The 20719-nt window shown below is 35.9% G+C and overlaps 1 protein-coding gene across 7 annotated transcripts in view; it reads right to left on the bottom strand.

Annotated features, from left to right (window-relative positions):
- Positions 1-20719, bottom strand: part of LOC140161362 (cGMP-dependent 3',5'-cyclic phosphodiesterase-like) — a 294091-nt gene that overhangs the window by 53806 nt on the left and 219566 nt on the right. For all 7 annotated transcript variants that reach the window (XM_072184856.1, XM_072184859.1, XM_072184857.1 and 4 more), the window contains exons 7-8: positions 19365-19637; positions 5295-5369 (exon numbers count right to left, since the gene is read on the bottom strand). In XM_072184856.1, coding sequence (XP_072040957.1) covers positions 5295-5369; positions 19365-19637 — 348 coding nt within the window. The remainder of the gene's footprint in view (positions 1-5294; positions 5370-19364; positions 19638-20719) is intronic.

The following is a 20719-nucleotide window of genomic DNA, read 5'->3' as shown; positions in this document are numbered from 1 at the left end:
TATTACCAAAGTGGCTTCAATGGTAATTCCATCTGATAGTGAAAATTATTTTACTTAATGCTTTGGGAATGTCAACAGAAAACTTATAAGTAAAACTATTTCACTTCACGAGGTATTTCATTTCGGGAGGAGCTCGAATTTGCAAATTTTCAATAATCTGCGCAAACTTTGCAAATTTGCATTTTTAGCTGTTTATAAGTAACTTTAATTTTCTAGCTAGCCATTGGTTGATAATAATATAAAGTATCTGTGAAATGAGCAGTTTTGAAGTTATTTCACTTTGCTAAATTTCTGTTGAAGTTAATGTTTCATGAACTTTCAATAATATACTTTCCACTCTTCCAATGCAACTTTAGCAGATTCTTCCGGAGCGTGTCAAAATGACACAAACCTTTACATCTTTGCCCGTATAGGTTAAATGTTATTCATATTTTGTCATTTTATTGCAAAATGAACGTTTTTGTATGTCGTTTCCTTTTTTTACCACTTCCTATTTCCTTCTGTTTCTTCTGCCATTTTTTCCTTCCCGTATTACTATGGTATTCTGTTAGTGCTTTTTAATTTGTGACAAACTGAAAGTCTTTCTACGTCACATTGTTTACCTCTTTGTTCCCGTATTCATTTTCTATTGCTTATTTTGTTGTTTATGTCCCATGGATATTTGCGAGGTTTGTGCAAATTGCCGAGTTACATGCACTCAGCATTAGCAACGCAGTATCTCTCAAAAAGGGTGTTTTTTTTTTTCGATTTTTGACAAATTTTAACCAAATAAATGTTTTATTAATCCCATTAATCTAAGCTTTCTTCTTGTGTATGTTTTGTTATGTTTAGATCAAATAGAAAAAGCCTTTTGATGGAAATCCAAACAAACAAACAAATGAACGAACACACAACATTTCCCTATTTATAGTAAGATAGAGTCAGTGACCATTTCCACCTCGTCAGTAAATTACAATTATTTAACATGGTCAATCCACCCATAATAATAGCACTGACCTTTGATCAAAAACATTTTCACCACTTTAATGGATTAAAAATAACCCAGTTTTTATGAACTTTAATGGCAATTTTCTAAGAAATATATCGCTATTATTTTATCACAAAAAATATCACCGGTCTTCCTCAGTTCTCAATGTGAAAAACACAGCGCCATTAAAGCTACGCATGGCATCTAGTGGAAATATATAACATCTCAAATGTAAATTTTAAGATATATAAATTTAATTCCCCACAAAATGATGTCCTTGCCATTGAAACCTTGACATGGTCAATCTGCACTTGAATCACAAAGCTCCTCAAAGATTAAAAGAGGCTTTTAAGGAAATTATGTAATGGTCATGTGATTCATTTGTCGTAACAAATGCATCTTGCACAGCAATGAAGCAATTCCACACCACTGACGAGTGAATCAGCAAATACTTCCCCAAACTGATTGTGCTGGAAAGGCATGATAGATTGTATTTATGTGTAACTACATAATTTCTACATTTGCCTTGGAAGTGGTATGCAGGGCAGTGGTGCAGCTGGGGGATGAGAATAGCTGCCCCCATCACCATATGGGACATCTTTCCCCCAATGCTGGCTACCATGATATTTCAGTAATTTTTTGCCTTTTTTCATAGAATATTTCCTTGAAAGTCACCTTGCCCCTTTTTCCACTCTGGTGCTGAGACTAGTATATACTAGTCTCATCAGCTCTGGTGTGGGGTACAATGTATGAACGTATTGCATATTCTAGTGGACTGTGAAAGCCTTACAGTCTATTTTTCTTAAAGAAAACTTATAATATTATAGTGTCAATTTACCACAGAAACAAAAAACCTGTAGATCGAGCGCTTAGCTTGGGTAGATTGACTATCAGAATGGTCAACTGCACATCCATCGGATAACGCTTTTTCAATGGGAAATGAACTTTGCTGCTTGGATGATGTCACGATGAGGTTAGCATTTATTCCGTATTGAAAAGCGTGTCCCGACTGATTTGCACTCGGCCGGCCTCCTATATGTGTTGTTGGAGTGCACCGGCCATTCATATGTCCGGGCATCTGACGTCATGCTGATGTCAAGTAATGATTACATGACTGTATATATCTAGAAAACATCCAATGCATTAAATTACTCCTTTGCTCCCTAGTGGTGTAGTAGTGAAATGATGAATATGATTGAGGTCCAAAGGATTTGGCTTCAAATGAACAGCTTATTTTTTCCTCCTTTCCAATCACTCCTCACTTAGTTATCTGTAGTGTTCATTATGTGATGAAAACCCGCATCAGGTCAGTGTAAATAAATAGAATGGAGGGATAAAATAGGGCTTGTGCTTATTTAGTTACTGGCTACTTCAAAGAGGCCAAACATTGATTCATGCCAACTTGATCCAATTAAAATGCTAATTTTGACAATCCAAGCAAGACTGATTGATACTTCATATATGCTCATCTGTCAGGACACAGTTCTGTAACCAGGTTAACCCTATATACTTGTACAATCATAGAATGACCTTTGAATATATTGGTTACTATCTACAAGAGTCAGCCATATACAATTAAATGAAAAAACAGGAAAATTCTCAAAAAATAGGTAACAGGCTAAAAATAAATAAAACCATGGACATTTGGGCAATCAAAAAACAGGACTTCCTGTTCAATCAGAAATGTTCATAATCCTGACAATTTGAGCTATAGCAAGACTTTTCCATAAAATTTGTTTACATGGTCATTCGTAAAACTCCTCCATGCTATGGAAATGTCATTTGCCACACACATACCCAAAAATGTCATGTGACATACGTCGCATACCAAGTATTGAAAATGGAAGCATCTTATAAGCTGTCAGATGCGACTTGTCTGCGCCAACATCTAATCGATGGTGTGTAAGCATCTGACAATCAAGCATCCATCCGCCATCTTTGTTTGCTCGTTTCTGAAGGCTTCTATTTCATACTGGTCAAGAGAGACACTGACAAATATATGTTGTAACTGAAAACCCACATACATTTGTTGTCAATACACAATAAGAATAAGGCAAACAGAGGGCATGTTGGCCGTATAACCGATTTGACTTGACCAAGTTAAGACTTTAAGGAGTATTTCAATAAATTTGATAGCCTAACCCCCACTAGCTAGGCCAATGTACAACATTAACTCAGTAAAAATACACATAGGCGACACAATTGGGTAAAATGAAACTCTTGTCAAACAAAATCAATGTTCATTTTCTCATTTGACTTTTCCTGGACACTTAACCTGCTACATAGGCTCAAATCAATGAGGTAGAATCAAAGAGGACCAACTCCACCATGTTTGCGTATTACTAATGGAGGGCAAATAATGTACTTCAAGATAACTTCACTCTACGCCTGGAAAACTTGAATTTAATGTGTGTGTTTCTTGCATTCTGTGTGCAATGAGTTGTGCCAAAAACATGTGCTATGCGCTGCATCTGGAAACCTGTAGTGATCTAACTTAAAAGATGCCAATTATCATTTCGCGCATTAGCTGATAAATGCCAGCGATACACTATTTGCCCTCCATGAGTGACAAATCAAAATAGTGGATTTACCATAGCATCTTAATTTAATAGTTAGTCTTAAAGCTCCTCAAAGTTTGAAAACCTAATGCGGAATGTTTTTGTTTGTTTTTTACTTGTTTGTCATAGTTGTTTCATTTCTTATATGGATGGTTCCCTTATCTAAAAAAATATCATTCAAATATTTTGATTTGATAATTTCCAGTGTTAGGGCTGGTATACTCATCCAACCAGTTTCTAGCTTGAAGATCTTTTAGTGTTTTGTCTTTGCCCCAAAAATCACCTGCAGAATAAGACTGTTGGACCTCCATGGGCCCCTGGCCCATACTTTCATTGCATACAATGGTGCCATTATTGTAATATTCCATTATAGTACCAACCTCTTGGCATCTTTCATTGTAAATCTGATGCAATCAAGCCAAGTGAGTTGAATGTCAATTGATATTAAAAGATAAGACCTATTACATAGGGACACAGTAACCGATCATATCTTGAAAACTACTGAAAGCATGAAATGTCTGCATGCATGAATTTTTTTGCAAATTTCAAAATGGAATTGTGAAAGTTTATGCTCGCAAATATAATTTTTTTTCTCGTTTATAGGTGAATAAATGTGTATCACTTGTTGGGAGTGAAATTGTACAAAATAATGCACACGTACTGAGATGTTGATGCGTCCAATGCACACGCCCCGAAGGGGGGGGGTAGTGCATTAGACGCATCAACATCTCAGTACAAGTGCATTGTTTTGTACAATTTCTTGTAATCCCGCTTGTAATTTTTGCTATTTTTATTACAAAATTGTCACTAGAAATGATGGAAAATGCAAGCAAATATAAATGCATCCTCCCGCAAGAAAAATGAACGTGTCCAAATAATGGTCCAAAAGTACTGCACATACTTCTCAAACGGAGAATTGTGTTTTACAGTATGATGCCATTTGCAGCGAGGGAGCACTCTAAGGGATCATTCAATATTTTCACCAGGGGATGGTGGGATAAATATTGGATGGTCCCTAATGTATCATTTAATCATGCAGGAAAGCCTCATTGAAATATTGTTGACTTCAATCTCATGCTTACATAGTTATGTGAATTTGATAATAAGACAGACATATCTCATAGAGCATCTTTAACATAGATATTTATCTCTCCATCTTAAAAAGATTTTGAATTTGTACTAATATACCAAATTACATCAAAACAAGTTTAAATGCATATACCCAGACATGGCAAAACATGAGATTAACACCATTTGGAGTATAGAATATGTGTGATACACTATTATGGGTATTTACATGGGTGAAGCATGCCAAGTGATGCTATTAGATTGAGTTTTCTATTAACCCTGATGTTAAAAGTAGTTTTTGGCTATCGGAAAAGAAAGAAGGAATGAAAAAGGAGAGAAGATAAACAAAAAAGTTGCTTAGCACCCCGGGGATTTGAACCTTAAGACTTCTTGGGTCCCAAGTGGTTTTGCTTTGTCAGATTTTATAGAGTTAGGGTTAAGCATGCCTCAATGAAGGGACATATACATGTAGGTGTATTAAACATTAACGCTAAAGGTGGTTTTTTTTTAAAGGAAAGAGGAGAGAAGATGAACAAAGAAGTTGCTTGGCACCCCTGGGATTCGAACTGTAGACCCCTAGGGAGCCAAGCACAAGATCAACTGAGAAGTTACCCACCATTGGCATGAAGGCGGGTGTTAAGGTTCAGCCATACATTAACACAAATACTTAGCAGACTGAAATCTGAATGACTTTAATTTACCTGACAAAATAATTCACTAGACTCCTCAGAAACCACTAGCAATGTGCAACATTCCGACTGTGTGTGACTCTCAAGCTGTAGTAAGAAATAAGAAAACAAAAGAAAATTAACATAAGAAATACAATTATTTGAAACACATTTTAAAATGAACTTACTCTAAGATGATAAAGTACACATTTTATCTCCCCAACAACCCTGAATAAGATGGGTAGTTTGCTGTAAACACAAATGCCTAATACATGTCATATATATGTACTTTGAACATGAACATTGAAATTTATATTCCATAACAATTACATCAAAAACACCTCTATTCCCAATAAACCTTGAGTATCACATATAAGTAATGACAAAAGTATTGGAACTGAATGATTGGAGTGGGACTTGATTTGGAACAACGAGGGAGCGAGAGTTCAATACATTACTCTTTAGCAGAGCCAGGGTAAATGAGCCTGGACCCGTTCTGGGTGGGCTAGATAAAAATGAAAGTTCTGTAGAAAACATCCAGAGAGATATTGAAGATGGGCCTTATTTTTAAGAAAATGTATGCAGTGTGAGTGAAATAATTGACACCAAACTGCTCTTCCAAGTATGCAACATGTATGAAATTGTAGATATTTTGCCCCCCTCCTTCTTTGTCAGTGGGTCTGGTCTTCTAAAAAGTCACCTTAAATGATACATTAATACCCGTCATGTAAATCCCAGGCACTGTTTTTAATAGAGTTGCCGGAGAGAGTTGCATGCAAGAGAGATTTGTAGCTCCGTTTGATGAATAATAATAAAGTATAGCCAAATAAGTATAGCCAGAATTTAATTGTGTTCTTATGTTTCCTTGTCTCCGTCTGGGGTTAATATGTCTTTACTCTCTTAATGTAAAAGAGTGAAAAACCCACTCTCCAAAAGAAGAGTGAGAAGAGTGAAATCCACTCAGGGAGTCAAAATCACTCATAAAGAGTGAAAATCATGCTTAAAAGAGTGAAAACTACTCTTTCAAGGTAAGATATAAGGGACATTACTCTTTTCCAAGTAAATTTTTCATCTTGAAAGACATTGAGAGAATACTTTGTAATGGCCATTGGTCCAAATATCTCCTCTAAAGCTGTTCTTAATGAGAACAGAAAAACATTTTTCATCTCTTAACAGTATTTCAAAAGACAGTGTCTGAAATCCACACCATATATTAATGTAATTCTAAAACACTCATCACATAACCACATCAGTCATTGTCCTCATTGTCATTATCTTAGTTAAAATATATTGCTGGGTTGTGGTAATTCACTGCATACTGTTCAGCAACTAGAGCTTATTTCAATACTTGATGATGTTTAAGTATGATCAGATTTTGCTGGATATCATAAATATTTACAGGTGTTTCACTCATACGGATGCTAATAGCAACCGTATGCACTACTACGTTTGTTGGCACTTAAAGGTACAATTTGTAGTTGGACAAATCACTGAGCACACTGCACACAAGATTATGCTTTGGTGGAATAAGCACATCAAAGGGTATCATATGGGGACATTAATTTTTCTGATTTAAGCCAGATATGGTAATTAACATGAATAAAGGTCTTCCACAGGAGGTATTTGGATTTCAACTGGAATAGTGCATTCGAGTTTGGCATTTGTGATTTCAGAAGCAACTGACAATTCGTAGGTTGCAACACATAGTGGCATTGAGTAATTTTTCCAAATTTTCACATAGTGGCATAAAGGTTTAGTTCAATAGTTTGAACCTTAAACTTCAATTTCAAATGGAATCAGGCCACTGAGAGATAACAGAGGAGGAGTATCGACTCTGTTATAAATAGTATAATTCTTCAAACACGTTTTGCTTGGAAACATATTTTGTCCATGTACGCCACTACATGTATGTGTTGTGACCGACAAATTCTACAGCTCTTTTCCTCATTTCAAAAGACGGTCCCTGATGCAAAAGTTTCAATTTGCGCTGAAGCGTTTGTAATTTCAGCGGGAAGTAGACTAGTTCTAATATGGTGCACATGATACTATGCAGCAGATCTAAACTCTCATTTCTGATGACAAACAACAGAATTGACAAGAATAGCTTTATTCAAGCACTGTTAAAACTTCAGGTTTCTGAGAGCACTTAAAGGCAGGTTTGAAGATTGTAGATCACAGTTTACGCCTCAAAACTATAGCTTTTGTCTTCTCTACTTGAGCAATACAATTTTTTCCTTGAAATTTGGAATGTTTATTGATGTTGGCATAGTGTTGATGCACTCAACAATGAGGGTGATACTTTCTTGATGGCATCTTTACAAAAGACACTCAAGTCACATATGGCAGTCAAATAGAAAATGAGGAACTAACTCTGTTTTAAGCACCAGGGCGGGAGGGGGAGGGGAACACGATTTTGGAAGCCAAAAGACACACCACAATTTCCAAAAAAATATGCGTTCCTAAAAAATGCTCCCCCCCCCCCCAAAAAAGAATTTTTTGTTGTTGTTGAAAAAACGCAATTGTAGGTCGTGGGCACATCCCTCTTACTCTAAAATTGTCAACATTTCCATTGAATATCATTTGCATTTCTGTCATGACAGATGGTGAAAATTTCCTTCATTTTGAATTTATTCACTTGTTTCTGGAAGACAAACAAGAAGTGACCAAATCATTGTAGATGTTCTAACAGCAGTAACATTTGCTGAGGACACCCTCAATATTAAAAAAAATAATAATCAGATTTGACACGATTCAAATGTTGCATACCCGGGTAGCCTACTCAGTAAAATATCCGGCAAAATTAAGGCTAGAGGTGCTGCACTATATTTGTGACAAAATCTGAGATTTTAATAAAATCTTGACATGGTAAGATTCTATTGAAATTGGAATGGCAGGAATGTCTGTGAATTGTGTGTGAATGTACAGGATGTGTATAACACATTGAGCCAATTGACCTCATTAACAATCAACTGCAGACACATGCATAACATTCCAGGGCAGGCTATATGGAATGAAATAGCAATTTGCTATGCTTTAGTTCAAAAATACAAAATATGGACAGTGGTGCCAGATAGGTTGTCCGAAGATATGGGTATAGTAGTGAATACCATGTTTACGTGAGTATTCTTGTGATTTTTTTTTTTTTTTTAAATCAATTTTACAAGTTGACCTCCAATGACCTTTGCCCTCAGTATGTGACCTAAAACACCACCATTACATGAAAGTTCCTATAATGCAGCTTTGGTTACAACTGGGTGTGAACAGTTCATGACTGTGGTCAGATTTTGCATTTTCAGCCTATTTACAAGTTGACCTCAAATGACCTTTGAACTCAGTATGACCTTGAACACCACCAATAGATTAACATAGTGCAGCTATGACCCAATTTTGGTTGCAATAGGATTTGAACTGTTCATATGAGACCAAATTTTGACCAAAAGCCTTACATAATCATTGAAGGACACACACACTGACGAACACACTACTCATGATGCAATGAGGTCCTTTTCCTTTGGACGACTTGATAAGGCACATGGTAAAAAACAACTTTTTGTGGAAACAAAAAAATCAAATTCTTCAGAAATCTTACAATATTGCTTTAAAGTTGCTCTCCCTAACTTGGCGACCCTGTTACTTAAGCCCAACACGGTGTTGTGCGTCATATACCAATTGGGTGTCGAACATCAAATATTGATGACATGTTCATCAACTCGTTATGCTCATTACAATAACTCCACGTATAGGAGGTGTAGAATTCTAACTCTCAGGTCTGCTTTTCTAATCTCTTTTCTATTTGGTATAAAACACTTACTAGAATTGTAAGATTTGCAGAAAATTGATTATTGATGGCAAACCAAATGTGACTAGAATCAGAGGGAGCTAGACATGAAATATTGATATCACTTCTATCAATCTGGCATATACATTGATCACTACTATTTACTTTAACCCCATGAGAACTACCTGCTGATTGGCCAAAAAGAAGTTTTCATTATCAATTGGACCAACAGCAACATTGTTAGAATAATTTCACCACGCAAAAAAATTGGGGTGAATTATTTGCAAAGCTACATTCTGATTGGTGATTAAAGTAAAGAGATCATGTAATTGACCAATCAGGGGCAATGTTAGATCAGCAGAAAGTGCTCAGGGGGTTAAGAGCAAGAAGGTGACAAATTGTGGCTTAGAGTCTGTTTTTCTCATCTCTAAGTTAATTGAAGCAAAACAAAGCTGCTGAAAATGGTCATTAAATTGCTATACAAGACGTTGGGATAAAAGGTTGCAAGAGATGAGGCAGGCTGCTTGGACACAGACGGCCATCATTAGTACACCTAAATGAATTGTAAACAACCGTAATGCCAAAATCTTAGCCTGAATAATCCTGTGTGCAAATTGAAATTTACTATAAACCAAAGCTGATATTTTCTTCTTTTTGCCAGTGTCTATGTCATACAATTAAATCGGCTGTATTCCATAGTGGCGTATAGTGATTTTTGGTCATTTTTTTGAAAATTGGCACATATGTTTTTAATGATGTTCTCTTTCATTTTTCTAAGTCTCATGAGTCAGGATTAGGTAATTAATTAGTAATTGATTAATTAAATGTGGCGTATAGTTACAAAGTGACATTTTTCAGTATTCCATAGTGGCGTATCGACCATCGCCACTTTTTATCTACATTTTATAATTATGAAATATCGGCAAAATGAAAAACATCGTATGTCATAGTGGCGACGGCGTATCGGACCTATACGCCACTATGGAATACGATGTTTTTCATTTTTTTTTTTTTTTAATAATTATAAAATGTGTATAAAATGGCATATGGTCGATACGCTACTATGGAATCTGAAAAAGGTTAAGTATTATGCGTTTTGTTAGTTTTCCATAGTGACGTATAGTTTTATTGTCAGTTTGCCAGCAAAAGTATGTATTTATTTCTTTTGAAAAATATATAACAATAAAATCTATTTAGTTTACTACAGAAATTTCACATCATTTACAAAATATAATGAATGTCTGATTTACACAACTCGATTTTAAATTGGCATTTCTTCAAACCCGATTTTCTCGAAAAGTTGTTTATTATGGCGCCCCACTATACGCCACTATGGAATCTGGACTGATTTAATTGTGGTGATAAATTTCACACTGCTTCAATCATATCAATGCATATTATTTTCCTTTTCTACTTAATAATGTGTATGTATGGTGTGGGTGTGTGTGAGTGGGGTGTGGTAGGGTGGGTGTGGGTACATTTGTTAGGGCCTCCAAACCATCACAAACATTAGATCCTTTACTACTAATTCTTATGTTGTAAGTTTCAGGTCCATCAATCCCTATTGCTGGTAATTCCTCCCTTTAACTCCTCTGACTTCACTTTGACTCGACTGGTCAGATTCACCGGAAGCAGGTTTGCAATTATTTCTGTGGTGTAAGTAGCCTCTGACCAGGTTAGCCAACATCACTCTACAGCTAAATACCCTGCAGGGGAATATTCCACATATTAGCTATGTCATAAAATGCTTGACGTATTGGAGAATTGTGATTCCTAATTCAATTCTCTTCTGCTTGTCCACATGCTCCATCGAAGGCTGAAATCATCAAGTTTGGCAATGGAATTAGCTTTGGAATTACAACCGGAAGCAGACTGTGACCTGTCTAGTGGTAGCATGCCGAATTAAACCATATTAAATAGAATTGAAGACCTCAGAACTAAAAGGGGGTAAGTCACAAAATCTACACCCTCTGTGCAAATTTCTTAGTGAAATAATGTTGTACAGCATTGAAACTGCTTATACAAAAAACTACCTCCTTGCATTGAAACTACATGGACATAACAACCTTCTTTGACATTTATCTCAAAATGTGACTTTTAGGTATTAAAATACCCCCTTTTTGAGTTGAGGTCTTCAATTTACACCAAAGTTATGGGTTAAGCTCAGCATTAGAGAATCGTAAAATCAGGCATGTTCACACAGCGTGAGTACTTGAGGATCACTTTGGGATATTGCGATATCCCCTAGATTTCTTGGGAATAAAGTTTGAGATTAATTTGTGGACTAACTTAGGGATCGGAATCCTCACAGTTCACACAGTAGATTTCTTCAAGATTTTGCTTTAGGACCATGTTGCTCGAGCAAAAATCCCTGTGTGTTTACGTAGATGTGCCTACTAATTGTAAAAACAGAAGGAAGTTAACAAACTGAGGATAAGTCCCAGAGGATAAGTGACCTGGATTAAGGGTAGCTTATTAATCTGATGGAGAGTGAGAAATTTGAGACATGATTGACAGCAGGTAGTTACATTCAATAGAAAATATGAAGCAACCATTGCTTAGTCTTAACATTTTAGCAAGCTATCCCCATTGCGAGTTCATATTAAAGGGCTAAGCACACATAATTGTCCAGGGTCAATTGTTAAAGCTCTTTTTTCTTGAAATGATTGATCATTGCAGACTTCAAGAAGCTCCGAAAATGCCTGATAAGCGTCTAGTGTGGACAAACCCTTGGAAAGGTCAGATCCTGGCAATGATTGCATGTACCGGTCTCGACATGCTTTAATGGACTGTGATGCAGTAAGCTTTACAAGATAAAGTCTACAAACAGGGTCAATGAGGCACAAACTGTACAGTTAGCTGCTCTGATTTACCAACTGAAAAGTTTAAAGCAGGAAAGGTTAAAACAGAATATGATCTTGTACCAGATTTCCTGGACCTACAATGGCATGAAGTGTCCAACTCCTACAGTGTATACCTTAATAAGTATACTTTGAATCTGATTGCATATATGATGCTTTAATGAGATTCCTTAATTATTGATTTGACATGTTTTTAATTTGAAGTGTTTTAAATTTACCAGACAAAAATTAGTTGGTTAAATCAGGTGGGCAAAACATAAACCTGATTATCAGGTGATAATCTGGACGGGATCAGTAAAAAGTTGAGGTGTAAGAATTAATCAATTAACCAGATTTGTATCTGTATAAATTCCTTTATGCAACACCAAAGCATGAATTGTTAAATGCAAATTTTATTAATTACAAATACAATACAGGTATCAGTGTGACATATCAGCCTATCTTTCCTGTTATTTCCTTCAATAGCCTTCACGCTGTCATGTCTGGTTGAAAGTCTCACTTTTGTCTGACAGCTAACCATTTGGCCTAGGCGTACAGCCTTAATCACATGATTTCTCGTCTAGTACATATACTGTTCAATGCTCCAGACCATACACTGATACCACTAGGATTATCTTGTGTGCCTCTGTACATGGGATATTTACTAGTTTCTATTGACCATAGGAAGAATTTCCACCAAATCTTGAAATGTAGAATTTCAAGACATTTATTTCCAAGGCCACTACAAGGAAAAACAAGGCCACCAAGTGCTGAAGAATCCCAGAGAATAAGGCTTTGACAATCAACAAATTCCTAGGGTACCAAGGTCAAAATAAACCAAGGTAAAGAACATGATCTTGTTGGTAGCAACCTTTTATTTTGAGGCTTGTTTTCCACCCCCTTAACTTAACCATTGCTTACATTGCATCTCTTCCAAAGGACCATAGACTCTCATGGTTCACTTCATGAACCATAAAAAGAGCAAAAGTCTGAATTTAACCTGTTGTGCATTGCAATCAAATCTTGATTTCCCTTTATCCACATCAATAGGTCAACAGTTAGTCCTCACCAGAGATTGATCTAGGAAACTATATGTACCTGCACTGAGGCAATGACTATTTGTAATTCTCTTCATCTCTTGACTTGTATTCATCCCATTTCATAACACTCTTTAAATGTCAAATGCAAATACATGCACAACATTTCTCAAACATGCTTGCAAACGCTACACAAACATAAATCGGACAATCTTTCCTATCACTTCCCACAAATAGCCTTCATGCTGTCAAGTCTCGTACAAAGCCTCACCCATAAGCTAGCTAGTCAACCGGACACCCAGACTACCGCAATACCACACAGGTTTGGACTTGTAGTTGTCTGTTTTTCCCAACATGGGTTAATGTGAGGTAACATCTCCATTCATTAGCCATTAGCTTATACAGTAATTTTCTTCAACAGCAGTATGTGGTACTGCAGTACAAAGGTAAAAGGAGGACAAAGAATCTTGTAACTTATTTTTCCTTTACAGATATAGGTGTAATTCAAGTATGCAGTATGGATTCATGTAATAGTCATGATTGTATGCTTTGCAAAGAGCCAGCTTATTTCAGCCTAAATTTGCCAATACACAAGTATGTCTGCCCTTACCAAACTCGAATGCATTCCTGTTGCATTCAGCATCATTGTGGTAAAATGTATTATGAATCCTAACAACCACAACCTATATAACCACAACCATAAGGTCACCATGCTTAGCTTTTGTTGTTGAATACAAAATAGCATTCAAGTTGTCTTCAATATGAACAAAATGTTTAATTGACTTCCGAATGCATTCGAATGCAAAAGCTAATACCACAATAATTGCATTGTCTCTTGTTTCATTTGAATCATGCATTCGAATTCAATACATTCAAATGCATTCAAATTCAATACAATCGAATGCAACTGAATAATATTGGAAATGATGGAAACTGATGTTTCACATACATGGTTAAAGATTCGGCAGTTTAACAATATTTTATTGTTCTTTGTTCTGAACAATAGAAACCAGGTGCAATCACTGGTACGACCAATCACTGGTAATCATCAAAATCATGCCGGACCAGAATCCAGAAAGAAACAGTAGTACAACAATATTCAACTGGATAAGTATATGGCTTGTATGAAATCCACACCAGGTCACACTGGCTTGGCTAGCAAATGACAAATTTTGTATCTGACCTAATTAAGTGCCCCATCCCTGATAACACCCTGAAGCCTAACTTAACATGTTTAAGGGTTTGTAGTGCAAAATTGGGTCAGAATTCTAGATTATATCAGGAAAAAAATGAGTTGCAATGGGTCAAAAATCTGAAATTGTATCAAAAGAAACTCACACTTTGAATGATTAACAAAAAGAGTTGCCTTTAAAAGCCAATACAATCTAAGTTCTAATCCAAAATGGCCAATTTTTTACCCACATTTGTGAAGCTTTCGTCTGCATTCAAAATTGTTGCTATGGATTCAGAAGTCTCACTGATGAAAAAAAATTGCCCTCTAGCTTTTTTCTTCAGAAAAAAGCTTTTTCTTTCTTCTTTCTGGAGTCAGGTGTGACACATTTCCTATACAGGATGCAGATGTCAGTTTTACAAATCCTGTCATTATTCCTTAAAATGTCACAAGAAATCATTTGAGAAGCTGGACGGAAGTCACATACTCCTCGACAATGCCTCAAATGTGTATTACGAAAGATGATAACAAGCTTGTGTATATTGTACATTATAGAAAACATCAGCAACTGATAATGCACATACGTAGGGGATTTTTGTTTATCGTGTTTATTGGCCGTATTGCAGGCTAGGGTTCTATATAATTGAATTTACCCAGTAACACACATCTAGCCTAGATCACCTCCAATAGTCTAGTAACATCAGATCTTATCTTTGTAACGGCAGTGTTTCTAGAGCTTATGCATGTGTATGTAGTTTTCCTGTCAAATTTGAGAGGGGAAGACAATTGTTTGATGTATATAAAGAATTAAATGCTCAAGGATGGAAAATGGTATTTCTTATTATGGTACCAAATTGTGCATCATCAGCAAGATATCCCATGTTACTTGTACCCCAAAATGAGAGGCGCCAAATACTTAATGCTCTGCGTGCTAGCCATGCGCTTCAATGGAAAAAGTTCAAATTTTGAAATATTTTCTCACAATATCAAGAGCTATCTTAAGAACTACTGGATCAATACTAGGCGTGTTTGTACTCATTTTAATGCATTTTTCAAGCTGATTCCAAATATTGTCATGAAAATTTACATTTCTGAAATTTTTGAATTTTTAAAAATATTTTGAAACTTGTCGTCTGCAGTCGACACCCGCGTGAAGAGAGTTAACGGGGATTATTTTATACACATGATATGGCAAAAAAACATATCCTACTTTGTGCCAAAATTGAGGGCGCTATTTACATATATTTTTAATTTTATTTAGCCCAATAATATGAGTTATTCCTTTTATTTCAAGTTTCCTTGCTATATGTTACTTATTTTTAAGATGTTTAAATGTCATGATACAAATGTCTTCCCCTTGTAAAGATGCAAGCAAGATTTAAGATAATAGCATCATCATAGTTCAACTTTGCTTAAAAAATGAATATAGTTCTATATGCTATCAACAACCGTGTAAGCATGTGTGCTTTTGTAAACACTGTCAACCAGAGACACATACTTATGATATTGCCATGTAACAGTGGACACATGAATTGTGGCAGTCCGCATTTGTTGGCTGGTGCATACATAGCAAAATAACACTGAACCGCATTATAAACAACATCCGCAGTTAGAGAGTGTCTAGTGTTCACAGGGTGATTCTGTGCTCCACGATGAAGACACAAAGTGTCCACAAACAGGCAAATCAAACTCAAACATGGGGTTGGCAGTATGGCAAAGAAAACTCAATGTGTGTATTTCTTGGTGTGTTTGGCAGTTGTTATATAAGCACATGCCTGTGGGGTGTACAGGGGCATTTGTGTGTCATAAATATATTCACATTAGCATGTCTAACTTTAATGCAGTAGAATCACTAAAAGCAAAAACAGCAGCAGAAGAAACTTGAAATTCACTGCATCATGTAAAGTCAGGCTTGCAAGTAGGAGACCTGTGCTGGTAAAGCAGACTGTAATGATCTCATTAGCACTGTCTGCTCTATACCTCATGGGACTGTGCACCACTATGTTCAAATCATATTATCGTATTCATTCTAATTTTCTGCTTTACTGAGAACACAATGCAATGAGTTCAAGTAAACTTCTGACCCATCTTTAAAGGAACATGATCATGTTTGGTTTTTATGATGTCATAATACACTACTCAAAATATTATATGGTCAGAATCTGACGATCATGATTTTGCATTTTCTCTTTTCTGTTCTTGTGTTGTTTAGTGCCATTAGACTTCAGTGCAGTATTCGTCAGTGTAAGTGTGCTATTGCCTGAACATTTTATACTGAATGAAGTGACAATCATTTCAACGCTAATGATATTTTTGAAAAATGCTACAAAATAAGTGTGATCCTTTCATTTTTTTAGTAGTGTATGTGGCTTAATTTAGCAAAATATGGACACGTACAGTCAGGCAATTGGCTTTGTGAGAAAAAGCATTTTACTGGCTGTCCATACAAGGAGAGCTGTTCTAAACCATTTAAAAAGGCTAAAATATAAGATCTTCCGGGGGCGCTGCCCCTTGGACCCTACAAGAGCTCCTCAGCAGAGCCTGTGTATCCCACCTGTTAGTCAACCCCCTCTGCTCTAAGGGGTATAGTGTGCTTAAGAATTCTCTACATTTTAAAATAGCACTTTAAGGAATTTAGTAGAGGACCCCTGCTCTATACCATTGATATCCCCCAGCACACTGATTTTCTTTATTGCATTATCATGCATTACCCACAGGCTACTTTGTAACAATTATTGTCCAAAGAGAAATTGCGATGCAACAATTTATACTTTTCCCTGATGTAATTGTAACAAGTAGTGTCATGCATGCATAAACACTTGGGGCTTTAATTGGTCAGCCGTAATCCGGTAAAAGGTTTGGTCAGCCCTAACATAGTAGAAGGGTGTATCTTCAATTTACATCACAACAAAGTACTTCTTTTTGCCATGGTTGAGGTTAACTTCTCTATTTGACTCACCTGCAAAAAGGTTGCAATATATTACTAAGAAATTCAACAATATCACCATCGTTTTCTGTAAGCTTATTAAAGGAATTCTCCGGCAATCACAACATTTTGCCTTATATGTTAGAAAATAATTATGAAGCACGATTCTATTTTAAACAAACTCATATTGGCCATAAAAATGAATAAAAACAGTTGTCTCTCAACACGCGATATTCAAAATTCCCGGGCAACTGAAATTGTCTAGTGCAATGACGTCCCAGTAATACAATGAAGGCTGAAGACAATTGAGCACAAATAACCATTACGTTATTGCACTAGAAAATTTTGGCGTGGTAATTTTAAATATCGCGTGTTGAAAAGCGGCTGTTTTTATTTGTTTTTATAGTCAATATGAGTTTGTTTTAAACAAAACCATGTGATTCGCGCTTGATATTATTTTTCTAAAATGATAAGGCGTAATGTTATGATTGCCAACAAAATTCCTGGTGCTGCCACTGATATTTGTAACAGGTTGCTTCAAAATTATGATTTTAAGGGAAATTTGTGAATCTAGGTGTATTCCTATTCACATAAGTGAAGTACAAAAGCTGAAGAATAGTTGCGTCTTCAGATGATTTATTTTCAGATATAGTCCAAATATGTTAACAGTTTCCCCTTTACCAGACCAAATCAAAATAATCATTATCTCAGACACAAACGATTTACTTTAGATGGTAATTACAACAAAACAAACTGTGCAGGTGTAATTAAGAAGGTAGACATTTTGTATTTTAATATTGTTAAAATCCGACTCGATGATCTTGCTGACATCCCATAATGTGTTATCACCATGCATAGATGATTTCTGACATGTCACCACACATTATGGCGCATTATTACATAAACTCATTACACTACAGATGTTTGATCCAATATTTCATTAAGAACATACTGTTATGTTTTCAGTGCTGCCTTCCCTCCGTTGAAATTAATCAGAGTATACAGGATATATTTTTACTACATCAGGGAGGTTTGGACTACCAATCAAATGTTAACTTGCATGTATGATTTGAAAATAGAAAGCAATTAAACTTAATACAGCGAGTCTAGACAAATGATCTTGATAAAATATTGTGTAATGACAGGTTGCTTTGTACTTAATTAAAAAGACACTAAAAGCTCCTGGGCAAAACCTATCAATGCTATATATTGAGGGATCAGTGCAACAAAGTCTCATTATATTTAAATAACTCATACAAAGATTCTTATCATTTGATTGGTCAATTGCTAATGATTATTTTTGCTACTTTTAGAAAAAGACTGTAGTCCATTTCCATTGCACTCACATGCAGCTACCATGGCAACGCTGACAAACGTGAACGTATAGCGAGCACGCCAATGACTCGCCAATTATTGGTGTGGGTGTCGCTTCTAATATAAATACAGTTTATGTATTTTTTAAATTAAGTGGAAGAAAAATAATATATATGAGTTATATACAACAAATATTGAATGTTTTATTCGTTGAAATTCGGTGAAAATATTCTTACCATTGTACTCAAAAACATTCAATATTTGTAAACCATCAGCTCCCCCCCCCTGGTTAATGATATTCATAAGTAGGTAGATTTTTTTGACAGGAATTCATAAGAAGTTATATAGTATTTCTATGAGTATGCCATTAGTTTTCACAGTACCAGTGTAGTTGGTCCTTGTATGGGTGGTGGAGCTTTCATCATGTGTCTCTGACTTCATCAGCATGATTGCATTTTAAACAATATATATTATCCAGAGCTAATGGAGATGAGGTTTTGTTGCACTGATCCTTTGATATGTGTATGACTGTATGTGATATGTTTTTCACCACAAATTCATCATCATCATCATCATAAACGCTTGTCGTCAGCAGTTTGACGTAGCGCCATCAATAAAGTTTCTCTAAGTTTCTCTCTCACTTTCTTTATGGTTAAGTCACTTTCTTTAAGGTCACTTTCAGTCGCTTTCTTTATGGTTAAGTCTTCTTTGATTTCTTTCAGCTCTTTTTGAATTGCTGATATCCACATAGTTTTTGGCTTCCCTCTTGGTCGTTTTATGTGTCGTTCATATTCTTGAAGAGCTTGCTTTGCTGGGGTATCATCAGGTAGTCTCAGGAGGCATCCTAACCAAAGGAGCTGCCTCTTCTTGATTTTATTACTCCACTTTGTTACTGATCTCAAAAGGTACTATAAAATTGTTCAAATTCTAAACCTTGTATTCAAATTTATAAACAAGTGACCACTGTGAAATAAATATTGGGCTATGCCAGTTGATATCCATACAATGAACCATTGCAAGATTTCTTATATACTTACAAATTTGATGACTTTAACTTGCATGGAAGAAGCGCTGTCATCATGCAGATCTGCGCATAGTGCAAGAATTTCATCTTTAGGCCTGTGTGTTGTGTCTCCAGCTTGCAGACTCGTCGTTGAGGAGGCTTTTGTGACGCTTGCTGTTGATGGTGCTGAAAATGAAGCTGCTGTTGTTGATGATGACGATGATTTCCTTGCTGTCGCTGATACAGATTCTCTTGGTCTGTTGTTATTATGCCCTTGCTGCTGTAATCTGTGCACACACACTGCGACCTGAACATGGGTGGAAAGAAACAAACAGTTTGATTATAATAAAAACAAGAAATAATCAAGTAATTTGCTTCATCATCATCTTAAGAATTACAACATTTTCAAGAAGCCACCTACGGTTAAAGCACTAGGACTTCAAACATTCTCACCTATCAGTACAGTTTTTCAACCTCAATAGGTTTCTATATGCATGGAATGACCTTCGAGTATATTTGGTACAAAAAAAATCATACTCCAAAATTCGAGGTCAAATTATAAGCTATGAATCTTGCATGGAGTTTAATGAACTGTGCCATTGGCAATGAGACTATTTTCATTTAACCCTCTGAGTAGTGCTGCCTTTCTTATGATGCATCTGATTGGTTAATTATGCAAAATATTCAGTGACCAATTACAATACAGCTTCTAAAAATTCAAGCTCAATCCTCTTCAGCCCTACCACCATTCTTACCATGTTGCTGATTGGCTCAATAAATCATTATAGTCTTCTTGTAACTAATCAGCTGGTATATATAATTGAAGACCGAATTAAAAATACTAGTTTGCGTATGACGTCCTGTCAACTAGAACAAAAATGCTGTTCTACGCAAGTCAGCAACCAATCATGCAACGCCTTTGCCCTGACGTCAGACGCAAACTAGTCTTTTTAATTCGGTCTTCAATTATAGTACTCATGGATTCAATTTGGCTCCATTCTCTTCTCATGTACATGTAGCTTGAATTACTTCTCACATGCCACAAGCACTGACTTGTAATTAAAGTCTTTAAATTGAGATTCAGTCCATGAGGTGGGTACATTTTACTGTTCTAATAAGAACCTAAATTTAATTTACCTCTGTATATCTACAAGTAGCTTGAATTACTTTTTTCAATACAGTAAGTACAGAATTGCCCTCACTCAGTCTGTAAGTGAGTAAGTGATAAGTTCTTTATGGCATGCACAATTTTGTCATTTCAGGCTGTGTACAGGAAAAATCTCCTACAGACCTATATGCAGAATTTCTCGGAAATGTGGACTTCCCCTCCAAAAAAATAACTGCTTGCATGCAAAAAGTGCAATTAACCCCCTAAAATTGTTGCTTTTT

The sequence above is a fragment of the Amphiura filiformis genome, chromosome 9, assembly GCF_039555335.1.
Source record: "Amphiura filiformis chromosome 9, Afil_fr2py, whole genome shotgun sequence".
In the NCBI taxonomy this organism is placed as follows: Eukaryota; Metazoa; Echinodermata; class Ophiuroidea; order Amphilepidida; family Amphiuridae; genus Amphiura; species Amphiura filiformis.
Note: the sequence above shows the minus strand (reverse complement) of the source record. Positions and strands in the feature narration are given on the sequence as shown.